Source organism: Syngnathoides biaculeatus, chromosome 6 (assembly GCF_019802595.1).
Source record: "Syngnathoides biaculeatus isolate LvHL_M chromosome 6, ASM1980259v1, whole genome shotgun sequence".
NCBI lineage: Eukaryota > Metazoa > Chordata > Actinopteri > Syngnathiformes > Syngnathidae > Syngnathoides > Syngnathoides biaculeatus.
Window position 1 is genome coordinate 21,690,942 of NC_084645.1, and position 21,653 is coordinate 21,712,594.

The following is a 21,653-nucleotide window of genomic DNA, read 5'->3' on the forward strand; positions in this document are numbered from 1 at the left end:
GATCGAACTGTGGACCTCAGGACTGCGAGGCCAACACTTTACAGCTGCTCCACCGTGCCGCCTAGATTGAAGATTTATAACAAATAAACGGCTTGAAACAAGAACACTGTCTCATCTGGAGTTGAAGAGAGCCCAACGTGCAAAATACAAAAGAAGGAGACAACAATTCCGTCAACTGTGCCGTAAGAATTAAGCAGAAGCAGCACAAAGTAACACAGAAGCAAAAATACTCCTGTGCCACCAACAAATAATAATCATAATGTCACGTTTTCGGCATGAGTTTGTCGGTATCTGACATGGAGTTAAAAAGTCTAAAAATTCATAATTAGTAGATAAATACGATTTTGGCCATTTGGCTTAGAGGTCAGTTGAATTGAATTGAAAATGAAAAAAACATTGAATCAGAATTTTTCCATTCAAATCACAACATTACATACAGCACTTTTTTCTGACCAGAGCTACAACTGTTGCCATGCCACATCAAGTGTGGCGTTTCCGGCCCTTCGTGGCCGAAGTTTCTGCTCATTCACGCGGTGTAGCTTCACTGAGCTCTCCTTCAAATGTGTTCAAACTACAACACTGAAGAACGTTTCCATCAGCCTCGCCTCATGGAAGCGCCGCAAACCAAGCCGGAAAGGAGCCGTCGTCGAGGTGAAGCTGGTTCCAAGGCACAAGGAGGCGCGAGTCGGCGAGGAGGCGCGTCGCCGAAAGGTTAAAAAAAAAAAAAAAGACCGAGGCTTTTACGTTTGACCAAAGTACGGCGAGGGATCCTGGTTAAGGTAAGCCGTTGAAGTATCAGCCAAAATGTGCCAGCTGATTTTTCATTTTCCGAGTTATTATTTAGAACAAGAACAAGGAGTAATGATTGGGTTCTGATTCGTTAGTCATCCGATACTGTCAATATATTCAGCAACGGGGATTTGGAGGGCGAGTCCGAGCTCGAGAGTTTGAAGATTGACAATCAGCGAAGGCATGAATGTTTTTGAGGGTCATCTCACCTTTCTGGGCTTGACTTTGTCCTGATGGTCATACTGAAATATGCCTTTATAGCTCAGTCCCAGCCACCACGGGATCCCCTGCTTATCCTGTGACAAAAAAAATGACAATTATCACATCACCCGAGTGTGTGCGTGCGTGCGTGTGTAACGTTGGACAGAGAAATAAGACCAAATCCCAGATCGCCTCGAGCGGCATTATGTCTCCAGCTGAAAAGTCCAGAATGAAAAACAACACCTGGTGAAAAGTGGGGGTGGGAAGAAGGCTGGGTCGTAAAACTGTACCTTTACGGCGTAGTAATGTACTCCATATGTGGCCAGAGACTCCACAATGCTCATGTAGCTGTGAGGACGAGGAGACGGGCAACACGTGAGACTCCCAACGAAAACGGGCTTGATCACGCTACACCGCGGCTCACACTCACTTTACAATAGCTTGCCCTCTGGACTGGCCGCTGAGCTTCTTGTAGTGCTCGATGACCCGTTCCTCGCTGTGGGCGGGGGAGGAAAAGCTTCAAAAACTAAAATCGAAAAACTCGGGAGAAGAGGGAAGCTGAGGAGGTTTGACTCTCACCAGTAGGCCAGGGACGGGTGCTCCTTTAGGGCCTGGGTGGGCAGAGCGGGGAGCTTTTTCAGGTCAGCTCTGGTTGCATCGTTACTAGGAGGTGACAAAGACCACGGGGCAACGGTCAAGACATCGTTCTCGTTTCCTAAAGCTTTGAAGTGACACAGATGAACTGCGGCGACAACACCGGGTTAGAAGGACGTCGAGTAAATCAAGTAAAAAGACAAAAGAGTGACAGGCGGAGTTCTGTGCGGACACACAGAGGAAAGAGTCAAGTAACGGGAAGACCGAGCAATAAAGAAGCGTATTAAAGAGATATTAAAAAAAAAAAAAAAAAAAGATGGAAGCGGGGGGGCGGGGGGGGGGGGGGAGACACAAAGAGCAGAAGAGGCCGGGAGCCAAACAGACTTGGCTTCCGACGGCGTTTTCAGACCGCCGTTGGCAGGAGGTCACGAAAGCCTCGCGGTAATCGCAAAGTCGTCTGCCAAGGCCCGAGAGGATTGGGGGAAGCCCTGGGAACACGAACGTCTCTGCGCTGAGGGCCGGGGAGAGTCCCCGGCGACAGTCTGCCGGCTGTCCTCCGACATGTCAACGCAATTTTTACACTTCACGTGCTACCTCTCGCGCCGGGGATCATACGGCCCTTTCGTAAAGACTTTTAAGACGAACCTTCACGCTTTTTTACAACTGCTGTAAATCACATATTTACGATTTGGGAAAGGAAACCACTTTACGTTTGACGTGATTTCTCCATTTAGGAACTAAACCCCTGGGCCACATTGCTACTGTATTTGTTTTGACTGCAGTTGTCTGTGGTGTAAATTTCATTCATATAGCGCAGGCGTTTTTTTTTTTTTTTTTTTTAAGCCAAAAAATACGGCGCAAAAATCAACACTACCAGACAACAAATTAGTTTATATCTTCTCAAAGTAGTTTCATTGGACGCATCTACATGGGCCAGGGGCAACACAGAACCATCCATCCATTTTCTTTGCCGCTTATCCTCACGAGGGTGGCGGCGGAGTGCCGGAGCCTATCCCAGCTGTCGACCGGCAGGAGGCGGCGTACCCCCTGAACTGGTTGCCAGTCGATCGCAGGGCACATAGAGACAAACGGTCGCATTTACAATCACACCTAGGGGCAATTTAGAGTGTCTGATTAATGTTGCGTGTTTTGGGGATGTGGGAGGAAACCGGAGTGCCCGCAGGAAACCCACGCAGGCACGGGGGAGAGAACATGCAAACTTCTCTGAGGCGGGTCCGGGATTGCACCCGGCACCTCACAACTGTGAGGACAACGCTTGAATGTAGGTAACCTGGACGTTAATGACTCCAGCGGCCGATTTCATGGGTTTATTGGTGTCGTTCGCGCAAACGTGGGTTTGTCAACGTCACCGATGTGTGTACTTCGATGACATCAAACTTGGACTGGCAGGGGCGTATCCCCGTCCCACCTGCGGGTTTCGGCTGTTCTCGCTCTCTGATTTGGATGTTAAGATCGCCAGTAAAACGTTTTGCAGAGTGGGTGAATGAATGAACGAGTGAATTGATCTGTATTCAAGCGCCGTTGTGGGGAAGATAACATCACGAAGTCCAAACCCGTCTTTCTGATCTCGGACGGACCTTCAAGCAATTGCGCTCTCGCGACTAGCAGTGAGTTGACTGTATCGGAAACGGAGAAGCATCAGCATCAGGACAAGAGTTACTGGGAAATGTCGCATATGGTTTTGGGCGGGTGGAGCCCGTACAGTTTATAGGGTGAACAACATGTGGGTTTGGGAGGGGCCGCAATCTCACCGGGGGTTTTGTTAGCGTGCGGGATGCTTGACTCGAGGAAATGAGGTCAGATGTGGGGGCTGCTGCAGTGTGTCAGTGCAAAGTGATGACGGATGACACGCTTTGAGGGTGACGTCACACACGAGGACACGTGAAGAACCACGTGTGTGTGTGTGTGTGGGGGGGGGGGGGGGAGTGATGCCTCATGGGCATGACTAACATTGTTCACATCCACTATGCAGGCAAAAGTACAGCGATACGTTATTTTCCTTTGGGGAGACGTTTCCATTTTACGTTCCGCTCACACGGAAGACTTTCGACAAGCTTTTGGAGTTGGTCCGTGGAACGTTTGTGAGGTCATAGGCTCACAGTCTACAGTCATCTCTGGACTATAAGCCGCACCCGGTTAGAAGCCTCACCCAGTACATTTTTAAAGGAAAACAATTTTTTTTGTACATAAATAAGCCGCAGCTGTCTATAAGCCGCATGTGCCCACATTGAAACTTGAGCGATTTACAAAAAGACGGTACATAGAAAGAGTTTTCAAAGTTAATATAGGATATTATACTTTAGCTTTTCTTTCTAAACAGTGCCTGCAGTAACACAGTAGCAATACGGTAGTAATAGAGCTGGGTAAAAAAAACATACCGGTAAAAGTCGCTGAGACACGGCAGTAACACAGCAGCAACATGGTTCAGGTCACCTGCGTTTATTACCTCTGAAAGCTTTTTTTTTGTCTTTTGACATTGCTCCAATTCTTCTCACCGTCGATTCATTTATGCCAATTTTACGTACAGCAGCTCCGTTTCCTTCTCCAGCTCGATTGTTTTTAACTTGAAAGCTGCGTCATGTGCATTTCTTCTTGCAGAGGGTGTGTTCATGCTCATTTTATCCATGCACAAAGAGCGAAGATACATTAAACTTCCTCGTCTTCCTCGACATATATATTCCACCTTTTTTGCTCGAGCGCCCCCGGCGGCCGTTAGAATAAAATCCATAAATAAGCCGCATCATTGCATAAGCCGCAGGGTTGGGAGCGTGTGACAAAAGTCGCGGTTTATAGTCCGGAAATGACGGTACTTTGTTTGTTGGGGATTAGGTCAAGGCTGTCAAGTTCTTCCCAACTTCGACGACTGATCGGGGCTACTGTCTTGAAACTTTTGTCTGTGCATTTGTTGTGGAATTTGATGCATTCCCATTTAAGGAGTATTTGCGGGAAATTTCCCTTGCCAAGGACTGTAAACCCCCCCCCCGCCCCCCCATTGCATATATACACACAGTACAGCAGATAATTATGTATAATTTTCTCTCTTCAGTACAACTATGTTGGATTTACACTGCAATGGTGAAAGGGCCGATTCCATTTTTTTTTTTTTTTTTTTTGCCGTCAAGTGCCATAATTACGCGTCTTAGAAGTGTCAATAGAAAAAGTGTGTGGAATATGATATCTTCACGTTAGAGTCAGCTTTGGTGAGGTATAACACCCAAGTCTGCCCAAAACAACAAAAATGAATATTAGGGAAGACGTGGTAAAAAAAAAAAAATGTCAACGGTAGAATAAAAGCATATTCAATAAAATATGGTCTACAATGGAGGGGCGTGTTGATCATTAAACAAGATAAATATGGAAATTGGGGACAGCAGCCGATGGAATCATACCAAAGTTACCGCGATTTAAATCAATGGGGGGAATCAACATAGGCGGGCAAATTGGAAAAGTCTACATGGAAATAAGGCAAAAAAAAAAAAAAAAGTCTAATACGAGCAGTAAATTTGCCACTCGGACGGGGAATTTTAAATTTCAAATTGGCCAATGATGCATGTGTGAGCCTCGTTACCAAGGTGATTTAAGTCCCCCCCCCCCAAAAAAAAAAAACGGCCATTTTTGGGGAGAATGTTTGAAGGTCGTTATCTTTGTCTTATGTTGGAATGTGCTGTGGGAAAACAAAACAAAATAACAAACCAGTAAAAAAAAACAAAAGACATCCAATAGTTGGCTGATTTTAAAGTGCTAAAAATGACAAACTGAATTATCGGTTGGGCCATAATGCGAACGACCACGCGGATTCAATCATGGCTCCGTCAGTGGCGGTGAACGTTTCCGCCGACGTGTCAAACGTCTTTAATGAAATAAAAAAAAAGGCGCGCAGTGAATCGGTGAGAAAATAGCAGCAAGGAGAGTTTGGGGTCTTACCTGGTGAAATCACCTTTGGCCTCCTGCAGAACGAAAAGAGCAAATGCGACTTAGTGGGTGTGGACTGAGCACTGTTATCGATCGCGACATGACTGTCTTTGGAGGCTTTGAGACAAGTCGGTAGTTGTGCCCGACTTGTGAGTTTTTTGGTTTGAGAGACAGCATGCGAAATGTGGCCAATGGCGGCTTGTCAACGAATGAGTTTGTCTTCTTTTTTCTTCTTTCGTTTGTTGAACATCCATCGACAGCTATGCTTGCGTGGGGGAGCTGGGGGGCTTTACAACGCGTTGTAACTAGTCATGATGGGTTGTATTAAATTAGCCAACATGAGCTTCCTTGCCATGCTGTTATGGCACACGTTGCAATCAATTTATGTAGAATAATCCCAAAGTTCAAAGCTTTTACGGACTCTCCTCCCGTCTTCTCACCATAACGGCAACCTTTTTCTACACGGAGCGGTACGTGCCACTGCAGGAACAGCCATTTTCTTTGCCGCTTATCCTCACAAGGGCCGCGGGGAGTGCTGGGGTAGACCCTGAACTGGTCGCCAGCCAATCGCAAGAGACATGGAGACAAAACAGCCGCGCTCACAATCGCTCCTTGGGACAATTTTGAGTGTCCAATTAATGTTGCGTGTTTTGGGGATGTGGGAGAAAACCGGAGAGCCCGGAGAAAAGCCACGCAGTGTCATGCTCCTGGCATCCTGCCCGGGGGGAACGTGGCCAGCCAATTCGTCAGCACACACCCGCATCTTGTTTTAGCTGATTACGCTCCGTTTTTATAGGACCCGGTGACGACTGGTCCTGCGCTGGATGGTTGAGGTTCATGCCCCGTTCGAGCGCCCCCGTATCTCTGATCGTATTCCTGTGTGTACCGACCTCCGCCTGCTCTCACCGACCCCGTAAGCCTGACTCCTTTGACACTTCTGCTTTCCTTGATCGATCTCCCGTGTACCGACTCCTGCCTGCCCGCGGACCTGCTCTCTACGCCCGACGTCCCGACCACCGCTGCTACACCTGACTGCCTGCCCGATCCCCGACCTTGTAATTTTTCCCGAATTACCTCTGCGTCTCCCGTGTCCTCCTGCATTTGGGTCCTACCTTCGTTCCGACGGGTCGTGACACGTGCAAACTCCACACAGGCTAGGGCAGGATCGAACTCGTGTCCTCTGAACTGTGAGGCCAACGCTTTACCAGCTGACCCACCGTGCCGCAGTAACAATAATGTGTGTGGGAAAATAATTCCTGCAAAGTTTTGAGGCAAAGATTTTCCTTTGACCCTTTTCACTGTAACGGAATTCTTCAAAGTTAATCGAACAATCGTCGCAGCCTTAAAGTCACGTTGTCGCTGTACACACGTTGACACGCACGTTCTGTCGTCGTAAGTGGAGCGAGTGCAGTAAATGAAGCAAAAGCGTCGCCCAGCTGCTGGGTTACATTAGAAGCGGCTGTGGGCAGGCGGGAATGTGGACGGCCGCCAACAACGCAGTGGAGGCTTTTTGGGACTTCAACTCGCAAGCGTCATTACAGCATCTCTGACAGACCGACGAGCGCGTCGCATAATGCCGGCTTGATCCTCGTCAATTAGCGTCAAACAGTTGCGGACCCGAGTGGCTCGAGTGCGCCGTTTTCTCTTACTTGGAGAATATAGGAAGCCAGTTCAAAGACGACATCGCTGTCCACTTCGATGAGCTCCTACGAGAGAAAAAGAGGGAAAGATGAAGGACACGCTCGGAAAGCAGACGCGCTGCCAAAATGGGGCGCGGACCCGCTGAAATGTTCATGCTAATTCTTTTCATCTGCTGACAAACTGCTCCCGTGATCTCTTCATGCGGTTGGGGCGCTCGGAGATTTGGGAGGTTACCACGGTTACGCATGTTCGAGTAGCCATCACGGATTTTTCAACTGCGACTTTCAAAAACATACGTGAGAAACAAGAGTTGGGAAGCGAGGAGAGCTTTTTTTTTTTTCCCGCCCGTCTGTGTTTATATTATCTTATCCAGTGTATAATGTGAGTCGTGTCGGGGGGGTGGGGGGGGTGGATGTGACCAGTGGGTCAAATATGCCAGGAATGTTCCCTTTACAATCCATCTCTTAATTGTCTTGGTGAGATCAGAGAGTCGCGATGAAACCCGAGACAGACTGTGTGCGTACCACACACGGCGTTTGCCTCCACTTCAAACAAAAAATGTGTCATTTGGGACCGCACAGCGAACGCCGTTTTCTTTCTGGGTCGCAAATCGGTCGGGAGCTGCTTTTTTATTACTATTACAGTAGATTTCCCCGAGTGTACATTGATTTGATTGTCCTCTTCGCTGATTGACAGAGAGAACAAAAATGGCCGGCGTATTAAATCCATTCATGAGCTCCAAATCACAATGTTGATTTTTGGAAGGCTGCCATAATATCGGGCAACGGCTGCCCCCTTCTGGACACCATCAAGAATGGCTGGACTGGTGAAAGGGCATCAAAAATGTACATAAAGTGTGATACAATAAGTGGGACGCAAAAGAATCATTTGGGCAAGCTCAATACATTTGCATTTCATTTTTAAAAAGCATTTGCTTGATTGGAAAAAAAAAAACATTTAGGTACAGCTTTATTTCACTGATATGTGTAATCAATTTTGACTGCATCGTTATTGAAATAGAGTAATTTTTTTAATGAATTTAATTTTTTAATGTTAATGTCCCAACAGTGCATAATGTTACAGTGGTTTATAATATTAAATACACTTTTTAAAAATATATTATTATATAATATTATATACACGTCAGCCTCCTCTGGAACTTGGAGAGCGATGCATTTTTATAGGTGGTAATCGGTGTAAAAACTTGAAGTACGGTTTGCGTTGAGGGTAGTCATAGGTCTGAGATTTGGTCTGAATATAAAGTGACAGTCATCAAAAAAAATAAAAATCCAATATTTGTGCAGCATTTCCTCACGATGGCCTTCAGCGCGGCCACAACTTACATTCTTGAAAATAATAAAACGAAAGAATCCGTCTTAGAATAAGATGGCATCCACATTTGCCTATATTCGGTTCATGTCCATGTTAAAAGAAAAAAAAACAAAACGATATGATTTGTAACGTTTGTCGTTCTTGAGGTCAGACATACCGGATGTTAAAATGAGGAATATACTACTATATGTATCATATTATATTCGCCCCAGGATTTCCATGAATAAATTACATAATATGGAAAAAGTAGAGCTGACTTCGAACTCAACGAACTTCATATTTTGCATCATGTCGGTAGTTTCTATACTCATCAATCATATCACAATACGTTGAGCCTTTTTCACAGTAAACGCCGTCGAGCCGGCCACCATGTTGTAACTACACTTGGCGAGCACTTTTTTCACTATGAGCGTTTTTGCAAAATTTCACGTTTGCTTTATCAAACAAACGACTGTCGGGCTCAGATGCGCCGCTGACAACATTTGAGGAGATGGGTGTGAACGGTTCAATACTTCGCAATATTTGTCATTTTATGGGTTAAATCGTATCAGCCGATGCGCTTTGTTCGCGTCACATTCGCCGCGGTCCTATTTTCAATTCAGGTAAAGTTAGCAGAACGTAAGCAAGTGACATGGACATTTTGTCTGTAGTAGTAGTCCCGGAAACCACACGGGAATACATAATGTGCAGTAATTTTGTGATCAATGTTCATGAATGAAGGCATCAGAAAGCTGGTTTACCTTGTAGATGATGGACTTGGCATTGAGGAAAAAAAGCTCAATGGTAGCGTTGTCCTTCAAGTATGATATACTCTCGATGTAGAACCTGAACGTGGCGGGGAAAAACAAAGGAATGACGTCAAGATGCTTGTTTTGAAGGATTGCAAGGATAGCACAGGAGGCAAATGATTGGGCCGGCCGGGCATGTCAGAACCAGAATCAATCAAGTATGTCGAAAACATGCAAGGAATTGATCTCCGGAAGTTGGAGCAGCTCTAGTGCGACAGACAGAAATAAAGACATTGCGGTAACAGTCACGGAACAAGAAAGGCTGAGTGATTGTTTTGTTTTTGTTTTTTATTTTTATTTTTTTTTTTGGGGGGGGGGGACAATTGTGCAAAGTGTGCCGTCCTCAACCTAACAGAACAATTATGCTCATTGTCCTTTATATTAGGCCCACCTATGCAGTCTGGATGAGAATATGTATTATAAAGAGATGAAAATGTGCTTTATGCAAATATCAAAGCATTTTTTTAAATTTGACATTATGTTTATTAACACTGCATTGTGCAGAGAGCCGTTTCTCATATTCATCTCATTGAGATCGTGATAATCTAAGCAATAATAGCAGACGTGCTCCTTCCAGCTCTTGCGTTGCATCTTAGCAAACTGCAGGTGTACCTAATGTTGTGGCCGGCGTGTGCAATGCCAAAGGCGACCAGAGGGTGGCGCGACCGCCGTCCGTGTGCACTAAACCCGCACGTGATGCACTTTTGTCACACGTCCCCTTCACCTTGTAGCGATTCCACCGCACACGTCACGCACATGGGAGTAATAAAACAAAGACGCTCGCGAATGCGAAGCCCAGTAACCCACTTCTGGCGGAGCACTTGTGAGCCAGGGAAGTAACATAATAGCATCTTCTAAATTTAGCACGCATGTGGAGCTTGAGGGAAACGACCACGGTGGTATGCCGGGAAGCTTCTCATTGCTAAAAGACGCTCAACACGGAAACGTCTTCCGACCTCCTCCTGGCCCTGCATCCAAACCGCATCCGTTGACGCAAAAAAAGTCTTGGCGCCGTGTATCCGGCACCTGGGCCTACGGTATCTTGTCGCAGTTACGGAAACAATCAATTCTCTCATAAAATGAAATATTAAAGTATTCAACCGTGTCATGCACATCACCTGAAGAGATTCACAATCAAGATTTATATAAAATACCTGCACAGTGGAACCTCGATGAAATACATTTCGATTTATTGAGATTTTGGTGTCCACCTGGAACTCAAAATTGGATAAATATTCAAACTTTACACGCTAAAGCTTTTTATTTATTTCTAATCATTTTGAGCCCGCCACCCTCGTGAGGATAAGCGGAATGGAAGATGAGTTAATGAATAACTTTGTACTGGACAACGGAATTTAACAGCCCCGCACCCCCGCGATTCGTCCCTTCAACGTGTTGTGCGTCATACACACCGGAAACGCAGATTATTAAATACGTGTACGTGTGTACATTGCTGCAGACGTGCCGGCCGGCCGGCTCTCTGCCCCCTTGTGGACAAATGTCAAATCGGATGAGTTACGCAAACAGCCCCATTGCTCACGTACCGTAATTTCCGGCCTACAAGCCGCAAATTTTTTTCATACGGTTTTAACCCTGCGGTTTATGCGGTGATGCGGCTAATTTGTGCATTTTTTTTTTGGTAACGGCCGCAAGGGGGCACTCGAGCGGAAAAGGTAAGAGTGAGACGGGAATATATGTGCCGAGGAAGTGACTTTTACCGGCCATATTTTAGTGCTGCGCTAGCGTTAGCACTGTGCTCGCGTGTTGCTGCCGTGTTACTGGCGTGTCTCAGTGATTTTTACCGGTAATTATTATTTTTTTAACCGGCCCTGTCAGGACTGCGCTAGTGTTAGCATCCGCGCTAGTGCCGCGCTGGCATTAAACGCTTTCTGTGTGCCGTCTTTCTTTGTAAATATCTCGTGTTTCAATGTGGGCTTTTACACAACTGCTGCGTATGTATGTACCAAATGGTATTTCCTTTACACATGTACTGAGTGAGGCTTATAACCAGTTGCGCAGTTTAAGTTTGTGCGTAGTTTAAATTTGACGACGTGGGCCAGCACTGCTGATTGTGGATGCCTCGGGCAAACAGAAGTTGAAATCTGATCGGACTTGAAGTGTCCGGCGTCGTTGAAAGATAAAACTCCTCCGAAAAACTTGGGAAAAACCTCGCTACACGGCTGTTGTACTGAGATCGCTTTCTTCACAATTTTCTTTCCACTCCCTCTCAACACAACAACCTTAGCGCAGGCATGGCTGCCATCTTGGGGTACAATTCGCACACTTCCTGTGAGTATGTCACTTGTGGGTTCCATTAATTTCCCCCACATTTCACACTTAGTATTCGTGAGTAAATTGGAACAATTGGGACAGTGCTTTGATATTTTTGTTTGGTGGCGTGCCGTGACATTATTTGCGTGTCAAATGTCATCCTCGGCCCAACAACGGTTGGGGAAAAAACGATTTAGGCTCGAGGCTGGGCTGGGGAACTTTCCCAAGAGGATCAGTGACGGAAGGCCCTTATCGTTTCACCAATCAAGTGTCGAGAAATTGTGAGAGCGGCCCGATCAATAACCCCCGTAAGAACGTTTAATTAAGGCCATCCTCTCGATGAGACGGACGCGCGGGACAGCCTTACATTATTAAGCGAAAGTCAAACGCCATACGCAGAAAAACGTCCGCATACTTCACAATACCGTCGGGCTGGTAATGAATTCAGCGTTGACATTTGGGTTGATTGTTGTCCTATCAGTCTTCTTTCTGCCTGTCCATGCGTGTGAATGGACTTGCCCGCGAGGCATTGAGGCTGGTGATTGGACTGAACAATGGCAGAGAACGAGCATGCGAAACCTTTAACTGGGGTCTCAGTTCAGCAGTTACCTCATCGTATCGCTTCCGTGTATCCGGGCTATAAAGCGAAAGACGTTATGAGTTGCGGGCCTCGTCTTTGGAAGATGTGAGTAAAAGTAAATAGCCGCAGACACTTCACTTCTACGTGACATACGTAGTGTAAGTAAATTCAGTTTTTATGACGGTCTCGAGAGATGAGGACTTAAGAGTGTACGACTGGCGCGCAATGAACTAGTTTGCGTAGCGAGCGTACGTAACAGGAATGCACCCAAGTCCAATCTGCTGATACAGGGGGTCCTTGGATTAAGATGGTCTCGACCCAAGAAGTATCGACTTTACAACAAGATCGTAAAATGATCGGAGAAAGGAGCGACACCAACACCACCAAGGCTTCAGTCGCTCGACCGTGGTGACAATTATTAAACACAAAGCCTTTATTTTAGCGCATGTGACGAAGGATTCCGTTCCTATGTTGGATACAATGATCACAAAACGAGATGGAGAGGACTGAGGACCAGGTTCCTTCGCAATAGCTAAGCACCGCCTCCCCTTCTTCTTCTCCATCCACCTCTCAGCAGGAATGCTAACTATGTCATCTCATTTATTTCAATGTATTTGTTTTTTATACAAAGTATTTTGACGTAAATTCTGATTTCCACCCATTCGTGGGCAGCGGCCCATTTTTGGGACATCATGGTTTTCACGCATTACATCCTTCAGTATATCAAAATATTGAAGTGTTTCAATCTGAAGCCATAATTTGGTATCAGGAGAGGATAACTCATCGGTCAAAGTTATTTCCCTTTCCTTCCTGACCCAACATGGCTGCCTCAAGTACACGTGGAGTGTTTTCCAAGAGAAAAAAGGGAGAAAGGTCAGTATGCAACCAAGTTTGTCTTCAAAATGATAATCCATCAGTATTATTAATGCGTAAGTGTCGTTCTTGAATAAGAATTAATTAACAAACACATCGCTAGTATGTACCACTTCACAGGACTGATAACATACCCGTCCCAGTTTTGGGACACTGCCCGCGAGGGGGTACATCTTTTTTTGCCCTTTGTTTTATGCGTCAAATGAAAAAGAAGTGATATTTACTTGATTGTGGCGTGTTAGGAGACTTTTATCTCAATAAGACAAAAATTGCCACCCTGCCCATGAATGGGTTAATGGTCGAAATTCGAGTTAAGTCGCAACTGCAGGAACAGATCTCAGTCGTAGACCGAGGACACCCGTACTGAGTCCTGATCCATTACTTGGCCAATGCATGAAGAAGAAAAAGCGAACATTGAAATCTTCTCAATGATCTTATTTTTTTATTCTTTCTGAAATAAGATATCCCAAATGATAAATTCCTATATGACAGTAAGCCAAGTCACTTTTTTTACGCAACCACACAAACATGAAACATTCCATGATTGTGTCCTCTAAAACGTAGCTATTTCTATTCCTTTGAGCAAAAATGTTGGCACCCCAGTTGTGTCACAATGTGACTTATTAAAGACAACACAAGCGGCCCCGATTTCCAATCCCGTGATCGAATAGGGACGTCGCCATGGGGCACGCGAAGTAAGTTAGAAGTCTTTTTCCTACATATATTTACTGTAATTATGACGTTTCTAAGTGCATCACGATTATTACGACTTAATGTAAAAATGGGATTTGCGTCACCGTTGCAGGCGTGGAAGTAAAAAAAATCAAGATGGAACATGAACCGTAGGTCAGGCTGTGGAGAACACGTAACCAGTCTCCATGACTACCCTCAACGCAAACCTTACATGCATTGTTATTGACACATAATAGCAAATAAAATGTACTCATTTTTTTATAAAAACGTCTGTGCTGAACAGACACGTTTTCCTCCACTTCCTCCGTGAGACGTCTTTCGCCAAACAATTGTTGCATTGTGTCATTTTCACTCCCGTTGTAAATGCAAACCCGGGAAGGACTTTTTTTTTTTTTTTTTCAGCCGCATTGTTTGGCCCAGTGTACCGCGTTGCTACGCGTGTTGCTAGCCAATGAGGAACTCTCCGGAGGGGAGCCCGGGGTGGGCTGGGGTGGATTTTACTGACATTATCCGGATGTGCAGGGAACAAAGAACTCCAGCGGGCCAAAAACAAAGCCCGAGCTTTTCACTCGGGCCTATCCGAGGTCGCATGTTTATGTGCGCGTTTGTCACATCAGCAGTTCATATTTTTAAACGAGTAGCATTTGGAGCTGGAGAGCCGCCATATTTTAATGTTGACGGGCCGCAGAGCTGAAAGTCTTTTTAACGAGCCCGCCTCGATATAAAAATGGTCAGCAATCTTCATTGTGGGGCGGCAAATACGAAAGCTTCCTTGAATCCGCGGCAAACACACACACAAGCGCGAGGTCAACGAGGCCCGTGATTGGCTGAGAGCCCCCCCCCCCACACACACACACACACGCCGGGAGTTAACCGCTGGGGTCAAAGCAATTTTATTGGGGCCCGTAATAGCCGACCCCGTTAATGCGCTGCTCGCCTGCGCATAGGCAAAACAAACATACATAACGACACTTTCCCCACACATAATGCTTCATTTTTTTTGGGGGTGGGGGGGGGTGCCACACAGTCCTGATAAAGTGGATGAAAACTCACCTGACACAGAAGTAGAGGACAATGGGCCCAGATTTCTTGGGGAATTCATGTTCTAATACCCTGCGGTCCAGCTGCAGCCAACTAAAATGGCCCCTGCGGAGAGAGAAAACGACATAATGAAGCCCCTTTTTGAGATATGAAATAAAATAATTACTAATAATGACTGATTGTTTTTCCCCTGCTTTGTCCCTCTTTTGTGTCCCGCCCCTCCCCTCGCCTCCCGCGACACAAACAAAGGAGGTAAACACGCACGCGACGGCCATAGCATTATTTGCCCGCATGTAAATCATTCAAGCCTTTTTAATACTTTGCATGCAACGTCACGAGGTGGAACTCGTCTCACTGAAGGTCAGGGAAGGCACACTAAACTCACTGCCGTGTTTTCTCAAATCGTGGCCTCCGCTCGGAGGCTGGATTCAGTTCAAGTGAAGTTATTCAAGATTGTTTTGCACGATTATGTTGATACGGCAGCAAGTGGAGTAAAGTGGTGGTCGCACCCATTTCAATCAATAAAGAGAAATGTCTGTCCTCGCCAACGAAATGCTATCTAATATTTGTATTTTTTTAATGGACGGTGATTTCTGGACTATAAGCCGCACCTGATTATAAACCGCACCCAGCACATTTTAAAAGGAAAAAACATTTTGTACATACATAAGCTGCACCTGTCTATAAGCCGCATGCGTCCACATTGAAACATGAGCTATTTGCAAAGAAAGATGGTACACAGAAAGAGTTTTCAAACTTTTAATGATATACGTTAGCTTTTCTTTCCAAACACTGCCTGTGACGTGGCAGTTAACACAGCAGCGATACGGTAGTAACGCAGCAGGCCTGGGTCAAAAAAATATACCGGTTGAAGTCACCGAGACGCGGCAGCAACACGGTTCAGGCCACCTGCTTTTATGACCTCTGAAAGTTTTTTTTGTCTTTTTAAATTGCTCCAGTTCTTCCCGCTGCCATTTCCAGCATCTCACCGTCGATTCATTTTTGCCAAGTTAACGTGCAGCAGCTCTGTTTCCTTCTTTATCAGCCAGCGCAATTGCTTTTAACTTGGAAGCTGCACGATATGCATTTCTTCTCGCGTTTTCCATGATGAGGGTCTGTTCATGCTAATTTGATTCATGCACAAACCACAAAGTGACATTAAACTTGCGTCTTCCTCGGCACATATATTCCACCTGTCTCGCTCTCACCTTTTTTGCTCGAGCGCCCATGGCGGCCGTTAGAATGAAATCCATAAATTACCCGCTCGTTGCATAAGCCGCAGGGTTGAAAGCGTGTGACAAAAGTCGCGGCTTATAGTCTGGAAATGACGGTATTATTGTTTGAATCTCTTTGTGGAGTCCACTGACGAGATGGGACTTGGTATCCACCGGCGTTTCGGAGACCAAAGAACTATGTGACGTTTTTTTTCTTCCCTACAATTGAACCACAGTTTTGAGTGGAAACTTTGCAGTTGGCCACGCAATCTCTGCTTGTACTAAGCTGTCATCAAACATCAAGGTCCTTCTCATTCTGTAGAGATGTGTGATGGAGAAATTGGCACGATCGAGTCCGAAAAAGTAACATCGCACTTGACTGCTAAGTGAAAGGCTTTGGACGAAGACTCACGTTTCGTCTGTGTACGCAATGCCAAAGTACTCCTTCTCCTTGAGGTTGAAGTGAGAGGCCACCAGGTCCAGGAGGTCTTTCGCCATCAACTTGGGCTGCAGGAAAAGACACGGACAACGTCATCATTTCGTGACATGAGAGTCGTTTCGGGGTGTCTTCATTCTCTGTCGTAACCACCGCAAATGTAAATACACACAAATGTTAAGCGACAGATATCACCAAAATAACTCATTCTTTTAATGCTGCTACAGTGAACCCTTGCATACTGTAGTAACAATTTTCTTTTTACATATTATATACATACATATATTTTTTTTCTTCTGTGGAATCTATCCGCAGCGCTCATCGCGTTTTCGTCTATTCGGTCTATTTTTCGTGTGATGTCCTTGACGTATAACATTGCAACAGCAAATTGTCATCAGTGCTGCTAGTTATGAAGTTTCGCGACAGAGAAACCGCTGCGGTTCCGACCGCACGGGGTATTGATTCACTGCAGTGATGAAGCATTCTTCGACAGAACGGGGCTGAAGTGCAAAAAAAACGAGCGAGAAAAAGGGAGATTAACGACGGGAAAAGAGTGGGAAAGGATGGAGCTGCTGGATGCTGCTGACAGTGCGCCGACCGTGCCTTTCCTTCCCTTCCCTTCCCTTCCCTTCCCTTCTCAGCCTCTGACCCACACCTCTACTACTGCAGAGTCATGCCTCTGGGCCAGAGCGCTGTGGTGCAGAGGAGTTCGAGGGCTGCGGCCGGCGCCGGCTTCCCAATGGCCGGCTGGAGTGGTTCGAGCTGCGGCGTTAGCGTCCAGTTTTGAGTGACGTATCGTAGCGCCGCCTAAGCGATGACGGCCACCCGCCCTTCACTCATCGCCTCGCTAACGGCATCCCGGACGGATGGGGACCGGTTCCCTCACCCTGCTGGGCCGTGACATCTTGAGTAAGAGGACGTCCCGCCCTGATGAGGTTAACCACGGGCGTGCCTCGCCCCCGCCGTCCGTAAAACACGCGGGCGAATGCTCCATTTGCAAGCAGCCCGCTCAAACGCCCTCACGCGCTATTAGCTACAGCGCCGAAGGGGTGCATCTTCCTAACAATCTTCCCTCGAGCCCTGCCGCTATCTACTCACAGCACACTTACAACCACAGTGACAGATGCTACTGGGAGCTATTTAAAGAAATGGCGGCGATGATGTCATCCCCAGCGCATACACAAACACACGCACGCATCTCCGCTGACCTAGATCACATGTAAGAATGACCGCCTACTGCAATTTTTTTTTGACATTTTCTTGATGCAACACAACAAGGCTCGGGAGAGCAGACATGCACGACAGACAAATACAGTATAAATGTTATAAATGTGTTTGAGGGTTGCATCTATCAGTTTTGAGACACAAAAGGCAGAACCAGAGCTGGAAATAAATAGCGAGTTCAACCTATTTTGTTGTTGTATCACGAGGGAAATATTGGGTGTCGTCGGTCTAGGACGGACTTCATTTCCTACGGTAACGATTTAACTTGAATTTGTAAGAAAGGAGGCGTAGTCTATCACTACACTACGCCAATGCAGCTGTAAAGTTAGAATTACAGTAAAAGAAACATGAATCGAATGACTGCTGTAAAACGAGGACCCCTCGTAAGTGGAACCTCTGAATTCCAGAGCCTGTATAATTACACAATTTGTAATTCTACCACGAGATTTATGAATGCTGGGACTGGGTTTATATCACGGGCGGGGTGGGACATCTGACACAAAAAAAAAAAAAAAAAAATATATATATATATATATATATATATATATATATCTCATCCAAGGGGAAGTGCTTGTGGGTCATTCTGCTTTGCCTTCAGATGTTAGTAAAAAGTCTGAGGTTTTGAAGTCTTGTTGTTTCGACCAAAGAATGAGTGGGCTCTAGTATGCTAACGTTAACATCTATTTTAGCTAACTAGAGTACTCAATTACGATACGATATCACTCACCCAGCTTAGCGTAATTTGCAGTGTTCCTTGAGTGATCTTGGAAATAATATTTCGAATAGAGATCAGTCCTCAAAACCCGAAGTGTGTGGCATAAACTCCACGTCATTTTTCAGGAAGCTGAAGAGGTGGGCTAAGTGGTTCAAACAGCTAGCTGCTAAGCTACTGGCTGAAAATTTTACTTTTTACGCGCTCATTCCGTAAACCCCAAAAGGTGCCTCAGGATGTGGGTACGGCGCTGTCTAAGTGGGAAAATAGTAACCGCGTTTTGAATTAATGTTCATAGGAGAGAGACAACAATTGCATTTTAGTGAGAAGCTAAGTTTCACGTGGGTTGTTTGTGGACGTTACGGAGAGTCTTCGCAGTTTCAGTGCAAGCACCTTGCGAGGAGGAGATGCATAACCCATCCAAGGAAACGTCGGATCTGGTCTGGAACCGCGCTCTCTTTCTAGTATTAGCGGTAATGAGTGTTTTGGGCTCCTCTAAAAGGCATGCCGCGGTCTCTTATTACCACCCAGCTGTCAACAATTCGGGCTGATAATAGCAATTACTGTGCATCCGTGCAAACCGCACTAGAAATCACCGGCGAGCAACAAACAAGGACAAAATGATAAAGGACCCTTGTGAGGGAAAGGAGAGCAACAGACGCAATCCTGAGAGTTTGTCTTCAGTCACTTGACTCAATGTTGTTAGCAATACGCTGAACTGTATAATTGCCTTTAGATCTTTCTACCAGTCACGCTGCAAGTCGTCTTATCTGTGGGGTATTAGACATCAAACTTACGTGCACGGGGAGATGAGGCTGACAAATGATCAAGTACGAGGTATCACACAAATAGCTCTCTGGTAGCACAGGTAATGATTAACAGTTGATACTTACAGGAAAGTGCAAATGTTGCGGTGATGTGACAGATGCACAAAAGGCAGCACAAGCTGCTTAACAGGCTCTACCTTTGGAACATTCACACGGCATAAATTTAAAAATTGGCTTCATCCCAGGTTGTCGTATCTGACTAGAACGTTTGTGTCAAGCGATTCACAGAAAACATCAGCACTTTGTAAGACTAATCCGGTACACGGGGGGGCCTCGAAGAAAGAGGTCCGTGTAACGTTTTCCAAGGAATAAATAAATAAAGACAAGGTCAAAGAGCCCCATTTGACTTTGGATCAGGACGTGCATCAACATTTAATGCGGTCTCGCCGTCGTTTCGCTCGAATCAGTCAAACCGTTTAAGGAAAACCCTGCAAACGAGCAAGCAAGCAAGACACAAAAGGAAGCCGTTCCCCGCTGTCGGACGCACGCCACTGTTACAAAACTTGGCCTCCACGGTCCATTTGCTGCCCATTAGCCTATTCCATTTTAGCCTCGGGGAGTGATGGCCATCTGAACGGCAAATCCTTTTTTACAAGGATGGTATATCAGGTGGCGGGCTTCGAGCTTTACAACCTTGCCAATAGGTGCGCTGGCTTCCCGGCACATAGCTGTCGACCAATGAGGCATTGCTCCATAAACAAACCGCAAGAGGAGTCCCTCTCAAAAGGTAAAGAGGAAGGCGGTAAAAGAAGGTGGGGGGTAAAAAGCAACCCGCCCCTCGGGGACGAAACACCTGGCCAACGTTATAAATCGGTAACCCGAATGAGATCGAGATTCCAGAGGCGAGCTGAAGCTCTGCGGGAAAGCGCTGTTAAATAATAAAGAAGACAGAAAATAGTCCAGCACCACAATGGACTACTTTTCCGACACTTGAAAAACAAAATCCCACTTGTGCCGAGTTATGGCCGTACCCTCGGGAAAAACGTTCACAGAGTGAAAATGATCATTTTCTCCGCTTTTATAAATGACTCACAAGCCGTCTGAATTGTCACACTTTCGGGAATCGGGCCGTCTCTTGATGAACGCATCAGAGGCAAGTCAGACCTCACTCATTGCTTAAGTGGTTTCTTAGAAATTCAGGGCACTAGCGCCTTCAACATAACAACTAAGGAGCAAAATGCACTCGGGTGGTATATCGCAGCACAATAATTTGCAAAATCCTGCGTCGAAATATAATTTGACAACGTGAAAGAACCCAAATACAAATTTTCTTGTCCTTTGATGGTGCAAGAAGGAGAGGATGGTTGATGGCCTTGTGTGGGTGGATTGGTAGGTCGGTGGTGACTGGGAGGACAGGTTGTTGATAGACACCCCCCGCCGGTCACCAGTTCCAACGTAGACCATCCTATTGTTGGTGCAAGGAGTCCATTTTCTGGGGTATTGTGGCTTGGTAAAGGAAATATATCCAAAGCATTCGTACGTAGGGGAGCCGATAGCTGAGGCAATACTCGCAGTGCGATAGCACATTTACGAGCCTTTCACTCTGACAAATTTAAGGTAACGTTAATAAGTTGATATAATGCTCTCAGCTGTGACAGTTAGCGTGTCTACAGTTGGTGAAATAAATATTATATAGACTTGCTACCGAGGCAGATAACACGGCTAACAAGCACGCCTAACATCAGCCGATTATTGCTCTGCTATTGCGTCGCAAAAACGCAGAAGAAGAGGGAAGTAGCTACTAATTTTCCACAAAATAAGTACTACTTTTACTGTTGTTTGAACATTGTGATTTTATTTTGAAGAGTTTTATGTGTGTGTGTTTACTAAAGTACCAAATAGGCTACAGGTTGTTTAAAAACAACATATGCGTTCAACAGAAAAAGTAAATTCCTGAAAAAAAAATCGAAACAATCCTTTTAGAGAATAAATTCCAATATCGTGCTAACGTGGTCCCACAATATTTTTGCTCATACTGTCAAAGTCTGACGCCGGGTCTTGCCTAGTTGGTTGTTTGTGTGGGCAGCCGGATTTGGTTTAGATGGAAAGATGACTTGATGGCGGATTGGGTGTTTTTCGGAATTGGGGCATTGGCGAACGGCGGGACATCTTGGCACTCGGCTGCATTTATGCATAGATGATAGGATTACATAAATGGGCATGTGTGGATAGATGTGATGCTTAAAAAGGTGGTTGCATAGAGAAAAGGGATGACAAAAAAGAATGCATACACCATGCACGTACGCATGGATGGAGGTGATAAGGTAGCGGTTGAGTTGTGTTGGGCGAGGCGGTGCGGTTTGGGGGAGCGCAACAGGAGGCCGCCACTTGGAAAAGAAGCTCAACTGAAGCGGGAAGCCAAGAGAGAGAGCGAGAGATGTTGAGAGGGATAGTAGATGAGGGGATCAGTTCCGGCACCGTAATCGAATCAGAGAGTCAGCAGACCTCTTCTCGGCTTGAACACGGAATTTTCTCCACTCCCTTTCTCACATTTGTCTACTCCT

The 21,653-nt window shown here is 45.8% G+C and overlaps 1 protein-coding gene across 8 annotated transcripts in view; it reads right to left on the reverse strand.

Moving 5' to 3' along the window:
* The window catches only part of frmd4a (FERM domain containing 4A), a 160,459-nt gene that overhangs the window by 27,756 nt on the left and 111,050 nt on the right, over positions 1-21,653 (reverse strand). For all 8 annotated transcript variants that reach the window (XM_061823979.1, XM_061823978.1, XM_061823980.1 and 5 more), the window contains 9 exons: positions 16,363-16,457; positions 14,749-14,841; positions 9,231-9,315; positions 7,167-7,223; positions 5,530-5,552; positions 1,570-1,653; positions 1,421-1,486; positions 1,281-1,338; positions 999-1,085 (listed from right to left, as the gene is read on the reverse strand). In XM_061823979.1, coding sequence (XP_061679963.1) covers positions 999-1,085; positions 1,281-1,338; positions 1,421-1,486; positions 1,570-1,653; positions 5,530-5,552; positions 7,167-7,223; positions 9,231-9,315; positions 14,749-14,841; positions 16,363-16,457 — 648 coding nt within the window. The remainder of the gene's footprint in view (positions 1-998; positions 1,086-1,280; positions 1,339-1,420; positions 1,487-1,569; positions 1,654-5,529; positions 5,553-7,166; positions 7,224-9,230; positions 9,316-14,748; positions 14,842-16,362; positions 16,458-21,653) is intronic.